Here is a 15,893-nt window from a genome sequence, read left to right on the forward strand (position 1 = left end):
CAAGGACATGTGTCTCTGTGGTTATACAGGGAGGGGAAGAGGGACAGAGTAGAGGGATGAGGAATATGTCGGATATGAGCATCTAATGTACACACAAAATAGTACAGCTGCCCAAGGAAATAGAACAAAGTCAGAAATTCAGAAAAGGAAAGGTGAACCAGGTGTGTGCGTTACTTTTCCAAATGTGGGTTACCTCTGATGTTAATTGTCTATTTTAGTAAAGTTCCTTCTTCCAGACAGCATTTCTTACAAGTTAGTGCCTTTGAAATTTATAAAACATCAGGGCACCTGGCCGGCTCAGTCAGTAGAGCATGTGACTCTTGAACTCAGGGTCATGAGTTCGAGCCCCATGTTGGGTGTAGAGATTACTTAAAAACAACAAAAAAAGGAAATTAAAAAGATTTTTTTAAAAAAGAGAAGAAATTTATGAAACGTCAACTCTATGGGCAGTTTTCAACTCTTAGAGACCAGTATGCTACGTAGTTTCTATTTCCAAGTTTTAGATACAAACTTACAAAGAATATAGCATATTCCAAGGGATTGGAAAGGCATCCATCCATTCATTCAATAAAAGGTTAGACACGTACCATACTCCCAAGTTCTAAGAATAATATGAAAAAACTAAAAAATGTGGTTTCCTGACTTGAAGAAGTTTATGTAGAACAAATGTGAAAGAAATGTAGGAATGGTGTATATGTGCGTAAGTCATCTGGAGTTATGCTGGTAGTTAAAGTAAGCTTTGAAAGAGGTAAATAATTTGAGCTAGGGTTGTGCTATAATGCAATGGATTGAGAGTAGTTAATTTCAGTATAGAGGGTTAGTTTCAGTATAAATATCAATCTACTTTCTAGGGCACCTAGGTGGCTCAATCAGTTAAGCGTCTGACTCTTGATTTCAGCTCATGAGATGATCTCAGGGTTCGTGGGATCGAGCCCCACATCAGGCTTTGTGCGCACAGTGTGGAGTCTGCTTGGGATTCTGTCTCTCTGCCCCCCTCCTGCTTGTGCATGTGCACTCTCTTTCTCTCTCCCTCCCTGTCTTCCTCCCTCCCTCCCTCCCTCTCTCTCAAAATACATAAAACTTAATTTTTTTTAAATTACAAAACAAGATCAATTGACTTTCCATTAAAGGATATCTTTGAAACATAAACAGTATAAAATTCACCCCGAGTGTCTTTGAGTACATACATTTGTCCACGTGCAAGGTGCTGAGAAGACATCAGTAAGTAGCCTTAAAATCACATTGTTTTAAATTCAGAAACATATATGACACCTTCAAAACTCTGCTGCGAGGATTTTATATCTTTTGCAGCATGCTTTTTTTGTATAAGGGGGTAAAAATGTGTTCTTTTTAAAAAAGACCTTTATTGGGGCGCCTGGGTGGTGCAGTCGGTTAAGTGTCCGATTCAGCTCAGGTCGCGATCTCGCGGTCCGTGAGTTTGAGCCCCGCGTCAGGCTCTGGGCTGATGGCTCAGAGCCTGGAGCCTGCTTCCGATTCTGTGTCTCCTTCTCTCTCTGCCCCTCCCCCCTTCATGCTCTGTCTCTCTCTGTCTCAAAAATAAATAAACTCCAAAAAAAAAAAAAAAAGACCTTTATTGAGATATAATTCACATACTATATAATTTACATTCATAGAGCTGTGCAAATATCACCATGACCAATTTTAGAACATTTTTATCACCCTTGAAGAAACCCCATACCCGGTAGCAGTCATTCTCCATTCAAAGTATACTTTTAGGGGCGCATGGCTGGCTCAGTTGGTAGAGCACGTGACTTTTAATCTCAGAGTCATGAGTTCAAGCCCCATGTTGGGTGTGGAGCCTACTTCAAAAAGATATTTTATTTTATTTTAGTACACTTTTAAAGGACCCTGTGTCTGTAGCTCTTTGGTACATAGGCTATATGAAAAATAATCAATTCATACTATTTTAGATTATTTTTATCAAGCAGACATATTATTTATTTCCCTTAGGGCTATTACATATATGTGGTAGATCCCTGCACTACATTACAAAAACATATCTGCTTGTTCTCAAATCATAGTAATAGATTTATTTAAAACCATCAAATCAAAATAAGTGGAATGCCTAAATGGACAGGAGCTACTTTTTAAATGTTAGTAATTTAGTTTATAAACTTCTTAAGCAAAAATCCAAAGATGTGTGAAAATATTCTCTGAAAAATAAAAATGCAATTTTAAAATAATTAACAAATATTCTCCAATTCTGATGTGTTGATGATTTGAAAAGTATTCACCTAACGCCAGCTATCAACTTCATAGGTACTCTTTTTCTTTTTTCTATACGTAGCTATGACTAGCTTCCTAAAAATATCCCAGAGGGAGTGTTGATAGGTATCTGAATCTAGTTGTCTCAGCGAGCATTATTATTATTACTGCTATTATTACCTAGATGGCTCTCTTTTCTCTTAAGGTAAAGAATTTCTTTTTGCATTAACAGTATCAGTTGCAAAGTTGCACTTTTATTAAAATATTCTATTGTTTTTATTTTATAATAATCACGAAAGTGGGAAATAATCAGTCTTTTTGTTTTGGTTGTCCGGCTGTTTGAAAATAGTGTCTGCTGATAGAAATTCACAGAGAGATAGCAGAGTAAGAATTCAAATTGATCAACTGTTTGACATCAGAAAAACGCATTGTCCCTATTTTTCTTTTGGACAGCAAATGAGATATTGGCGTACGGATCCTAAAAATTGAATGAAATCACTTCTGCCACATAAAATTATGTTTTTTGTTATTCCTCCTACCAGATTTTATTACTGGTTGATATTTAACATTTCAGTTCATATTAAAGTATGCTAAAAGAGACCATTAGAGATAAAATCCTACAGTTAATGGTAAGATGAGAATATTAGCAGCATGTACTGAAAATACAGGCTTGATGTGGTCCATACATCCTTGGAAGCAGACTAACTATATTCTAGTTTTAGTATAAAATGTTGAACGTGTGTTTTACATAAAAGGCCTTTCGTAGGAAATTCTTCTCGCAAATACAAAGGCCATATCTTTCCTTGAAAGACCTGTTGATTCAGAGATGTTAGCCAGCTATCTTTACGAAAACACTTTACAATGCTAAAAATAGTCCACTTCAGTTAAATATGGATATTTTAAAAAAGAAAATCCCACTTAGACTGCAACAGAAGGACATTTTGTGTGACAATATTTTGCATGATTAAAAATTTAAACAGAATAACAGCTATTTATATTTACAGTTACATGAGAGTAATTACTAACGCAGACAAAATACTTAGAGCATAATTTAATAATGTTTTCCTCTAGCAAAGGTGCCAAAATAGCTATTTGCATAATTTTCACAATTTGTACTGAAACATAGCTAAGTGAAATTGGGAAGACATCTCTCCCCAGACACCCTTTTTCTTTTGTAGGAGATGTGGGAAAGGGACTCATATATCATAACAACTCATTTTTGTGCCATTTCCCATAAAAATCATGACCTTTGTGTCAACCGTTAGGTGAAAGAAATGTGTTCCGTTCATACTTTCTCTTTTAGGGTCTCTCTTTCAATGGCCAGCCTCAGCCCGACTTCAAGGCTCCTAATTATAACATTTACTGGTTCAAAGATTAACCTTCTGAGAGGCGCATTCTGGGCTCTTGGTAACATGATCAGCTTGGTCTTCTCTTGGTCTCTCTTTCTGGTTCTTTGTACGGCAGGAGGGAGATGATGGTATCTGGCACATTCCCAGGATGACTTGAAGATGGCAGCCTTGTGTGTTCAGGGCTGAAAGATTGTGGACTCTGTTAGCTGAAACACCACTCCAGGGAGGTGAACAGAACATTAGAAAAGCTTTAGCTGTAGGTAGTGTAGTGCAAGGAGACTCAAATTTGAGAGCTGGGACTCGAGTGGACATTTGTCCCTGCTTTCCACCTTAATAAAATCTGAGTGTTCACTGTGGGAAAGGGCATTGGAGAGATCACTAAAAATGAATCATTAGAGTGCCCAGAAGAGCTTTATTACGATGTACTGTGAATAACTTCAGAACCTACTCTGTATTTTTATATGTGCTTGTCCGGTAACTGAGTAAAAAGTACATTCGTGTATGCTCTGCCGCAGAGATTAAGCAATCTGCTGAATTATAATGGCAAAGGAATATACTTTCTTACCGGGTTCAGTCAATATCCTTTAGAGAATTCTGTGGAAAGTTAGGAGAATAAATGTCCTTTCTTGAAACATTTCAAAAAATTTCAAGTGAAGTTACATATTTCGAACGAGGGGAACCAACTTAAGTGAAGCATAGGCAAAGACTATTGGAAGCTTTCTTTCACTTATGCTCTCTCAAGGATTAGAGGGTTCCAGTCAATAAACAAAGCCATTTTATGGCTCCTGACGGGTAAATTGAGGGGACTGATTTGGTCAAGGACCAGTATGAGGATGTTTCTGTTCAACAGTTAACAGGATTCAACATGATATGGAAAATACAGGCGTGCAAAACTATACTACGACACTCACGTTGCCAGCTAAAGCCTAAAACACAGCCACATTTACATATGTGTCCATCTGTCTGTTTTTACACTTTATTTTTCCAACCAGTGGGTGAAGTGGTTTTCATCCAAGCTGCAGTCTGAATTTTTTTTTTCACCCACCACTTTGCATTATATCGTATAGATGCATATTTTAAAGTGCATGTTGTTTGTCTCTGGACAAGCGTTTGCACAGCCTTGGCTGGGTTTTCGGTCCTCTGCTGGAAGGTGAGCTCCTGTTCACAGGCCCCCGCACTGCAGCTGCCCCCACCACCCGGTCGGTCGGCTCCGGATCACCCAGTTAGGGAGCAGTTTGTGGCCTTCTCCAGGGTACAGAAATCCCCCGGGGCAGGCCTGGGTGAAGCCGCCGCCGGGGCCACAAGCGGGGGAGAGCCGGTGAGAATGGAAGTGCTTTAGGTCTCTTCAGTGGAGAGCCTGCATAAATCCTGTGTAAATAGAGGGAGGATAACAAAGAAGGAGCCCCTGCAGCTCTGAGCATTTGGAGCCATTTGGGGCTGAATTTGCTAAATGCTGCTTATACCGCCTGAAAAGTTGAAGAGAAAGGAGCATAAAATCCCCTCTGTTTTCCCCTTTCTGCTCCAACCCCGGGGGGAGGGTGTTCAGGACCAGGGAAGCCTGAGGTAAGCCGATGAAGACTTGTTTTTTCAGTGCTCTTTTGAGTGTGAAAAAGGTGGCCTGGGTCACTGTCCTCTCTTTAATGTCGGAAACCCACACAGTTAGTAAATGTTGCATGTAAACGAAAGCATTTCATCTCTTCTGCTTCCCTCCATGCTAGTGGGCCATGAACTAGTCACTTGAAAAATCACAGAAAAATTTCACTTTAACGTGTCCAGACAGTTAAGCACAGCAGGAGAGTAAAAGAGATCAGTAATTAGCAGGTCTCACTGCTGGCCCCTCACCCCACCTCTGGCCCCTTACCCTCCCCACATTTCTGGGTCTTCAGCTTTCCCTTCCCCCAACCTGATCTGACGTGAAAAAAGGTAAATGGCATGTGCGAAAAGATTGACTTTGTGGATGGTTCTTGGAAAGCGAGGTTTGCAGGGCTTTCATCGAAAACAGAACTAGGCAAAGGCAGCTTTTCTTCCTCCTCCTCCTTCTCCTCCTCCTTCCCTTTCTTCTTCTTCTTCTTCTTCTTCTTCTTCTTCTTCCTCTTCTTCTTCTTCTCATTTGAAACCCTGATGCAGGTTTCTCAGTGGGATGTCCTAAATTAAACTCCTGGAAGGTAGTCCCCAAAAGAAAATAACTTTGTGCCTCTCCGAATATTTTAATCCTGTTTCCAAAGTATTATATTGAAAAAATAGAAGTATTATATTGAAAAAAAGTATTATATAATCCAAAGTATTATATTGAAAAAAAATAAAGAAATGACAATAGGGAATGGGTTCACAAAGTGAACACATTCCACAGCTACCTAATACTTCATCTTTAGCGGTAACGTTCTGAATAATCTGAATAGCCCGGGCAGTGCACAGCCCGCTATCTCCCAGCACTCCCTCTTCCCGTTTGGAACAGGGCAAGTGTGAGATGGAGTTTTCATAAATAGTAGCTGACGCATGTCTCAGACATGTAAGGAGCATCTCTGAGGAGGACCACACACGTATGCAAACAGTAAAACACTGGGCACGATACCATGATAGCCAGTGCTCACAGGGAACGATGGAGCCCAAGGCATGGTGGCTCCTAGAACAAGTTACCAGAGCCAAGGGATCTCCTTCATGGATAGTTTCCTCAAAGGTTACATTCTCATCGGGTCCTTATAAGATGTCTCAAGGATCTTGCTACCCATGTGTCCGTTCCAGTAACATTTGAGTGTTTACCCCGTGTCGGGGCTTGGGCATCAGAAATGACACAGCCCCTGCCCTGGGAAAGTTCACAGTCAAGGAGGACAGAGAAATGAGTAAAAAGATAAATTGCAAAAGACAAAGTGTATATAACAGGCAAGAACAAACCGTTGACGAAGTAGAAAGCATAGTGTACTAACTCTGTCTTGGGAACTGGAGAAAGCTTTGCAAAAGAGGTTCCTTTTTCATTGGGTTGTGGAGGCTGACTAGGAGTTTGCCTTGGCAAGACTGGGAAGGAGGGGGAGTAAAAATGAAGAGAAAGGACAATCCAAGCCAAGGGGAAAGGACTGAAGGCGTGGAATCTTGAATGATCCCTTGGCTCAGAGAAGTCTTTGAAATTCCACAGATGCTTCTATTTCAAAGTTATAATTAATTTGACATTTACATCCACAGGGATCAATAACCATCCTATCTATAGATAATGGCTATACCTGTTTGGGTAAAATATGCATCTGCTTGTTTGGTGGTTCATGTTTACTTTTAATTTTTTTTAACATTCATTTTTGAGAGATAAGAGTATGAGCAGGGGCGGGGCAGGGAGAGAGGGAGACACACAACCAGGCTGTCAGCACAGAGCCCCACTAGGGGGCTCGAACTCACAGACCATGAGTTCATGACCTGAGCCAAAGTCAGACGCCTAACTGACTGAGCCACCCAGTGTCCCCATTTATATTTTAAATGTGCTGTCACCCACTGTCCCCTTGGAACATCAGTGTTACATATACAAGGCCTTGCCCTTGGAGTTTGTTTCTGGGGCAGTGAGTGCTTATCCAGAAGCAAGATTCCCTTTTCATTCTCTGGTCCTCTGAGCAGGTTGAGGGAGAGGATAGAAGACGGGAGTGTGGGCTTTGGAGGACTAGCACGCTGGGCCACATGCTAACTATGTGACCTTTGACAAGTCACTTAATTTCTCTGAATCTATGTTCTCTTATCTGTAAAATGGAATTGGTAATAGTTATTTCATTCATTTGCTGTGAAAATTACATGAGGATTGGAACACTGCAAGTGCCCAATGAGAGGGACTTGTGATAATGAAGATAATGAACGCGACAGCCGTATTGATAAAGAAGAGGGGCCTGTATTCTAGAGATAGAGAAATGGGTAGAAAAGAGACCACTCTATTTAACATTAAATAACACCATCTTAAGAACTCTGTAAATTTGTGTGTGTGCGTGCATGCACGCACACGTGTATCATTACAGGCAAAAGTATGCAGTTCATCTATAAATATTTTTGGACACTTGTGTACAAATTGGTGATTTATTTGAAAAAGATACAACACAGTTTATATACATATAGGTTTATGATCACATGCATAAATATCTATGTATTCATGAATATACCTAATTCCTGGAAATAGATTGTTTAGAAAGGGTGTGTGTGTGTGTGTGTGTGTGTGTATGAAATTAGTGGATTTCCATTGCACACAATGAAAATGATAATGAATATAGTGCATTTCTGTTTAGCAAAATAGGGGGTGTGAAGCCATGTTCTTTCAGATGAGATGTCTTTCTTTTTTACAGTATATATTTTGTGTGAATGTATTTAACTATGAAACCTGGTCTAAAACTTGGTGGAGGGAGAATTAAATAATGCATCACCAACTTACTCAAAAGAGCTCCAAATGCTACCAACCAACATGCGTATTTACTTGTCCTGATACAAGATTCAGAGGTCAGTTTTAGATGTTTGTTAATTGACAGTACAGCAAATGTCGTAGCAACCTTATTCTAGCTTTAAAAAAGTGACTTTGAGGCAGGGGGCTATATTGTCTTAATCACAGTTCTGTGAAGTGTTTAATAGCACTGCACAGAGCTCCTGAGATCCTTACTGTGTGGACAGTCAGTTCTCAAATATTTGTAGCCATCTCTAAGCCCTGAAGGTCAGTCTGGTGTCTCCACTCGGATGACAAGAAACCTGTTTGGAGAAATCCTGAGTCCCAAAGTCTGTTGCTGTACTGAGTATATCCAAAGCCCTTCAGGCACTGGCTTCCTTTTGGGAGAAAAGTTTGTACATTTCTCTTTGAACCTGGACTAGCCCAGACCAACTCTAGCTCAGTCCCAACTCCTGGGCCCTATATCTAATCTCTTCTCTGCACTTAGAATTTTACCTGTGGGATGAAACCTTGCTTAGATCTGTCACTGATAACAGGGTTCAAATGAAGTAATGCTTTAAAAAGTGAAAGATAACTTACAATATTAATGTGAGAATATCAGTGGCCATAACACTGGACTTGAAGTTACCTGGATTCTAGTTCATTCTAGACCACACATAGCTGTGGAATCTTGAGCCACCACCTAAACTCCTGGCCTCATTTTTCTCACTGGCAAAAGTCTGTGTTTTGTTTTGTTTTTGTTTTGTTTATGGAGAGGAGTGGAGTAGGTAGAAATGTACAAGACGATGGACCTTCTTGGTTGCTGCATTGTAGTTCTGATAGGGCAAGAGGGCCACATCCTGGTGATATCAGACTCGTCATGGCACATCATCACTGTTGATATCATTGCTTTATTCCAAGCCAAGAAATGGATGCCTAAAATATAGATAGATTTTTGGCTAAATGGAGTAAGACAATGTGCCAATGAAAGGAAGTGATGTCCTTTTGCCTGCATAGTTTTTATGACCTACAGTTGTATGTATTGGGAATTTCTGCTTTAGAATCATCTGAGGATTCACTGGATACACAGCTATGGATATGGATTTTGCCTATACCTGGATACCCATTACCATGGATATCCCAGGATTTAGCTTCCTACAACTAATAAACTGTCTCAGTATTGGTCTTTAGGTAGGTGTAGATTGGGGCTGCTTTCCAGAGCAGTGCCCTGTTCTGAGCACAGTGTGCTCAGCTGTGGAAAGTATGTGTGATTTCCTCCAGAGCCTGGGTGTAAATCCAGCCACAGATGCTCTCAAAATACCTCAGAGTCTTAAAACAGGAAGAAGACCCAGGGATTAGAGTCAGGCCTTCAGACAGCAACCGCCAAGGGTAGCAGGTTTAGGGGGTCTTCAATGTGTTCTTCAGCAGCGCTTCCTAAACTTGGGTGGTCATTAAAATCACTTGGAACACTTGGTAACATTCAGATCATTAGTCCCCACCCCGGCGACTCAAATTCAGTAGGTCTGGGAGGGTCCAGGGATGCGCATTTCTCACCATTTCTTTGCCAGTGCTAAAGCTGCCGGTCCATATTCTGAGAGCCAGTGTTCTAGAGCTTTTTCTTCCTTTTTATCTCTCATCACCAGAAGGTCAGGATGGGGCTACATTCTGTTGGCCAGTAGATGTGATAGAGAACATAGTGACTCTTCCGTAGTGAGTAAGGCCTGGGCCACACTGTAGTTGCTCCCCATGCCCACTGACCCCATGTATGGGAGTACAATAGACTTGTGACTACCTACCTGTCCTTTAGGTTGCATTTTCTTTCAAATTAGAAGGTCATCTAGTTCAGTGGCTTCCAAAAGCCAGTTTGAGAACCAATGCTAGGCTGGTTGTATAAACAAACCCAAGGAGCTTGTTAAAAATATAAATTCCTTGTCCCTGCCCTGGGATATTTTGATTCTATAAATATAGGATAAGGCCTAGAGATCTGTGTTTTTAACAATCTCCCCTGATGGTTTAATCCACTTCAGAGTTGTCTGTCTATAGGCCTTAAATATTTCTTTCCATGGTCACCCACAATACATTGAAGTAATGCACCACTTTTTGAGTATCTTTGCCCCCAATTTAGACTGTGCCCTTAGAGAAGGTATTAGCAACCTTTTAGAAGAAGAATTACATTATTTTTTGCTGTGGTTTTTCACAATCAGAGGTGGCAATGCTAGTGGGATGGCTGGTGGTTCAGCCCCTCAAAAAGGCCCCAATGCACCCGGAGTTCTTTTAAGAAGCACCATTCCTGGCATGTTAGAAGTGGCTGTGTGCACACAGGCAACCCAGCCCCTTAGGCACTATAATGAGCGCACTTGCCCCAGTTTGGGATTGTCAGAAAGAGGAGAGGGTCCTCGAATAAGCTCATGTGTGAGTTCAGCTGTTCACTCACCCAACAGACAATCACTGGGTTCCTGCTCCAGGTCAGACACGGAGGTGTGCTCTGAGGATAAAAAGATAAACAAAAAACAGTTCCTGCCCTCAGGATTCCACACTTTTGAATCTTAACTTCAGATGCTGAGATGGACGCTATCACCTCATATACCTCCTTTGGCTCACACATCTGTGCTGGTGTATATAGCCTTTTCGGCACAGAAACTCATGTGGCACAGGTGCCAAGGATTACCAACTATCTTACACACAGCCTTAAAACAAGAAAACGATGTTGACTTTAAGAGTTACTAACTCGGGCATCATCTGCACAATTTTATTTTAGGTTGCAGATCACACAGTTTTCTTTCGAACTGTTTCTTTATGCTCTTATTCCTCCGCACTGGAGTTGGTTCACAGTCCGTTGGAGCAAAAAAAAAAATGGTATTTATTGTGTTTTTTGGAGAGGGAAATTCTGCTCTTTAAGGAAGTATAGACACTGATATTATTTTTATTTATTTATTTTTAAAATGTTTATTTATTATTGAGAGACAGAGAGAGACAGACCATGAGCAGGGGAGGGGCAGAGAGAGAGGGAGACACAGAATCTGAAGCAGGCTTCACGCTCTGAGCTCCGAGCTGTCAGCACAGAGCCCGACACGGGATTTGAACCCAGGAACCGCGAGATCATGACCTGAGCCAAAGTCAGACACTTAACCAACTGAGCCACCCAGGCACCCCCAACACTAATACTAATTTAAAAAATCTAATGTCTAGTACCTACTTGTTATAAAAACAGACACATTTTTCTTTACAATTATTTGTTACACTGGATCCAATTTCAAATATTTTACAATACATAAAATGGACTGCTTTATATTAAAATTCATGTGATGCTCCTGCCTTTTCCCAGTTTCAGTCAGTCATCAAAGAATGCTCAATCTAGCTATATATTTTTTTTCTTTAGCTAGATAGTTTGAAGGTGTTACCAGCCCTCTTTGCTTTTAAACAGGAGAAAATGCACTGTGGAAATTCCGTCTCTCATTTTTAAGGTCATTGATTGGGTTAAAAAGACAAATGCCTTTCTTTCTTTCTTTCTTCCTTTTTTTTTGGTTGAACTTCCTTCAATTAAGCCATTAACCTTTTAAAATAAGTATATTCAAAAATCTATCAAAAAAAGCTAAATGAGATTTTAACAAAATCCTGACAATTTCAGCTTAAACATATACACAGAAACCATATGTGCTTAGGAAGAAATATATACACACAGGCATTGTTTACAGTGTGTGTTTTTATATTTGGAAGACATTGAAGGAAGAGCCATTCCATACATACATTATCCACAGTGTACATCCAGATAGCCCACATAGATTTTTACATTGAGAGACAAAGATATCTTTATCCACAGTAGGTAGACAGACAGACTGACTGACTTCAAACTTGGACTTGCAGTGTGGGTTTTTTTTTCCTCATCTCCGGGTACTGCTTTTCAAAATTGCCTCGGGCTACAGAACAGCACCTCAGATCCCCAAGGCCCACTGCCTGGCTCCTAATAGCCACTCTCCATCTGTGTCACATGAACAGCTGATGAGATCGCTCCAGCGTCTGTATTTTGGAGAGCACATCCACCCAGGTTAAAATGCTAGGGTTGCCAAGGAGCAGTCAGAAGCCATTAGTGTGGGTGAGAATTTGCCTTGCAGCAGTTCCTTGGCATGGTGGAAAGCGTGTACGCGTGTCCCTGCTCAAGCTTGTGTGTGTGTGTGTGTGTGTGTGTGTGTGTGTGTCTCCTTGTGCAAGCGACCCCTAGTATACACGGGTGTGCAGATGAAGACAGATGTAGGTGAAGACTAGATTCCATTTTTCAGTATTCAAAAGTCAAATGCCTTTTGTTTCCTTGTACTCTGATTAGTTCTTTGACTATTTGGGGTCCCTTTGACTCTTTTTTTTTTTTTTTATCATAACAGACGGCAAAGAAAAAGAGAACAGCAACTTCGGGGTCATGCTCTAGTGTTTGGGCAGATGGAAGGGAGCTGCTTTGCCTTGGGGCAGGGTGGTTGTAATGAAGTGGCCTGTCAGTCTGTAAATAGTGAGGGTCATCTCTTCCATGTGATGGAGGGTATCACATTGCAGTGAAAATGGAAATGTCAATAAAATTAATCTGCCAGCTCTTTGCTGTGGCTTTTCTGCTTTTCTGGTCAAAGAAGGTTGAAGGGTGTTTTTTTTGTTTTTGTTTTTTTTTTTTTTGGTGAGGAAGGAAAAGAACAGGTACAGGGGAGCCCACGGAGCAGACCCAGAAGTTAGAAGGGGAGGGGCCCGGTGGGCAGGACGTGCTGGTGTGGCCCAGTCCAAGAGGAAGGAACGGGTCTGGGAATGAGTTGGTGGATCTATAACATTCCCCGGGAAGCTGCGGAACGTCTAGCTCAGGCTACATTGAGCACAGAGTTTATTGTTTTAGGCTTTCTTGGACAAGGTTTTTACTTAGCATGGGATTTATGGCATTTACTGCTAATGAATGTCTATTCTTAAATTACAAAAACCCCCATCTCAGTGCAATTCCCAGATGTCCTTCCAGGACCCCAGCTTCTTAAACACCAGCAGGGAGCATAAACTCTCCACTTCTCTGTTTTCCTCTTTCGTGTGGCTCCAGGCTAATGATGTGCAAGGAAAACACAGCCATCTATAAAGCCCCAGCGCTGTCCCCGTATTCTTCATTTATTTTGCATTTGATTATGCCACAAGTCGGATCTTGTTTCTTTCCTTTTTTTAAAGTTATTAGTTCAAATATTAATGTAGGGATATGGCATATATTGCTGCTCTTGATTGATGCCTTCCCAAAAACAGGAAGACGTGCTCGTATGAATTTTAAGAAAGTAGGGGTCCTGCAATGCCTTGCCAGAAGAGTTTTTCAGATACATAATTTAGATGCCCTCCAGGCAGGCTTTCAAGGCATTTTTGCTGGAGGGCAAGAAAAAATAACTATGACTGTTAAAAGTAAATGATTTTTGCTAATGCACAATTAATGCCGGAGAAAAGCACAGAAGAGAAAGATGTTGATAGAAACTTCTGATTAAGTGAGCACCCTACCTTCATATGTGTGTGTGTGTGTGTGTGTGTGTGTGTAAATGATAATGATCATGATCAGTGGTGCAGAGAGCTAAAAGTTTTCATGTCATGCAAATGCCGAATGCAGGGTCATCTGAGGAGTGTGTGAATGTGCGTGCTTAGGAGGTGACAGTTCTAGGAGGGGCTGAGCAGGCAGTGTGTTATGTGCAATGAACAGTGACACAGTTACTGTCACCTATGCAGGCAGCCTGGAATATATAGACTACAGAACATTTAACTTGATTACCCTACAGTATGTGTTCACTATGGGCATGGGAGTGGATTTTCACCGAATGGGTTTTCTGATGGCGGTTTTCCCACATTGGATTCCATAATTGACAAAGAGCTACTGCACTGTGTCAAGCGCACAATTATAATTGAATTAATGATATGGGTGAGTGTGAGACACACAAAATTAACATTTGAAGAGGCCTGGTTTAATTTTGTCTTTTACATATTTGTGTCTCCAATTATACTTTAATGAAAGAGAATATACCCGCTTAATGGATTTCTTTCAACAAGCTGAGCTGAGCTCATCATCAGCTGCACATTGTTGTTGGCACCCTTTCTGTGTTGCCTCTAATGTGTTTTTTCTTCTTTTTCTTTTTTTTCTACCAGGGGATGGTTTAGACAACAGTGTAGCCTCACCTGGCACAGGTGACGATGATGATCCAGACAAGGACAAAAAACGTCAGAAGAAAAGAGGCATTTTCCCCAAAGTAGCAACAAATATCATGAGAGCATGGCTGTTCCAGCATCTCACAGTAAGTCAAGATGAAAGCATTTTTGCTTGCTTTGCCTTCTCCTAGCAAACTTTACAGGTTGATAACAGATTTTTTAAAAATCAGGTGCCTATTTTCCCTTTCTTGAAATCTAATGACGAACACAGCAGCTAAGATTTTGTCAGCCTTCACTATCCAAAGAACAGCCTCTAGAAAGGAGGAGATTTTGGTTTTCCTAAGCCAGGCACAGACCTTATTCAATGTGGTCTAGGGCCCTCGACAGTATATGTAAGCAAACTTGTTACTTATGCTACAAGGTGTGAGGGCAGCTTCAGATACAGCAACTGCAGACAAGGGAAATGGCTGTGAGGAGCTCACAAACCCATGCGCACCGCTGATTACAGTCTTAACGAAAACCATCTCCTCTAGGAGGCAAAAAAAAAAAAAAGCATCTTGCCACATGCATGTCCAAGCTCATGGTATCAGGTGCAAATGTAATCACTGGAGCAGCTTGCAAACATGACACGTGTTTATGTGACAAACACAGAAGGGCTATAGGTGCTCCAGAGCCTTTGTGTGTAAGGTGGAGATTAAAGATTCTTTTTCAGCTCTTCAAGCCCCTTTTCTTAGAAGCTAACCCTATTCACTTCTGGGAAGAGATCAACCATGCAACGTTTTTAAAGTAACAGTTTATCTCTGTCCTCCTGTCTGCAGTGGGTTTTACGTGTCCCTGTGCACTATTGACTCTAAGACTCTCATGACAAAAAAAATCACGATGTATTTTTACAAGGGAACTAGGCACTCCCGTTTTACTGTTCGTTTGGAGATTCTGGGAAAGTGGTAAAGACGTCAGAGGCAGTGTCTTGCTATGATATTGTTTTCAGGCCATTCTATTTAGGTAAATGCTTAAATATAGAGTAGCGCATTGAAAACCGAAGGTCTTCTTTGATTCTCTAACTTGTGTGTTGCCATGCTGAATGACATTAGTTACAGTGTCATGGGTCCAGGACAAGGTTCCACTTTTATTTATGGTGGTGACTGCTGATCTGCTCTTCCAGCTGGGCTACAAAGGGCAAGGGGTGGAGTGGCGGCAGGGAGGGGGGAGAGATAAATTCACATTCCTAAATCGGCCATTTTGATGTAAGGACATTAGTAGCAAACTAAGGTGTATCGATCTGGCCCGTGGTGTCAGGATTAGAGGGGAGAACCAACGAGGCTGCCGTGGTAGTGGTTATTCTTGCCTTGCAGCCATGGCCATTTCAAAGGTCAGGGCCCTGCACTGACTCGGCTCAGAGGAATTAGACAGAACATGCAGTCTCTGGGCTGATTACTTAACCAAAGACAAAATAATGAGTCCTAAGCAAATACTGACTAATTGAAAGGGCTGTAAATCCATTACATATTGGTCAGGGATAATCAGGAGTATTTAATCACTTTTATCTATTCAGGAGCACTGAAGCTGCAACAGCAAAGCCCTGAACCTTGCCATGCGGCTATTATTCTCATCATTATCAAAATTACTTCACAGCTGTTCTTTGCTACATCACCTCAGCTGGAGATTTACTAACCTGTAAAATGTTTTTAATTTGGAAGTCGAGTGAGTGTGAGGGGAGGGGTTTCTCATTTTTAACTGAAGGGTTGTTTGGTTAGAGTAGCAAGTTAGAAAGGCAGGGCAGGGCAGGAGCACATGGATGGCAGGCAAAC

General features: G+C 41.2%; 1 protein-coding gene across 8 annotated transcripts in view; it reads left to right on the forward strand.

Annotated features, from left to right (window-relative positions):
• The window catches only part of MEIS2 (Meis homeobox 2), a 209,310-nt gene that overhangs the window by 50,925 nt on the left and 142,492 nt on the right, over positions 1–15,893 (forward strand). For all 8 annotated transcript variants that reach the window (XM_081795891.1, XM_078448462.1, XM_081795892.1 and 5 more), the window contains one exon: positions 14,086–14,231. In XM_081795891.1, coding sequence (XP_081652017.1) covers positions 14,086–14,231 — 146 coding nt within the window. The remainder of the gene's footprint in view (positions 1–14,085; positions 14,232–15,893) is intronic.

This window comes from Panthera onca, chromosome B3, assembly GCF_046562875.1.
Source record: "Panthera onca isolate mPanOnc1 chromosome B3, mPanOnc1 haplotype 2, whole genome shotgun sequence".
Lineage (NCBI taxonomy): Eukaryota > Metazoa > Chordata > Mammalia > Carnivora > Felidae > Panthera > Panthera onca.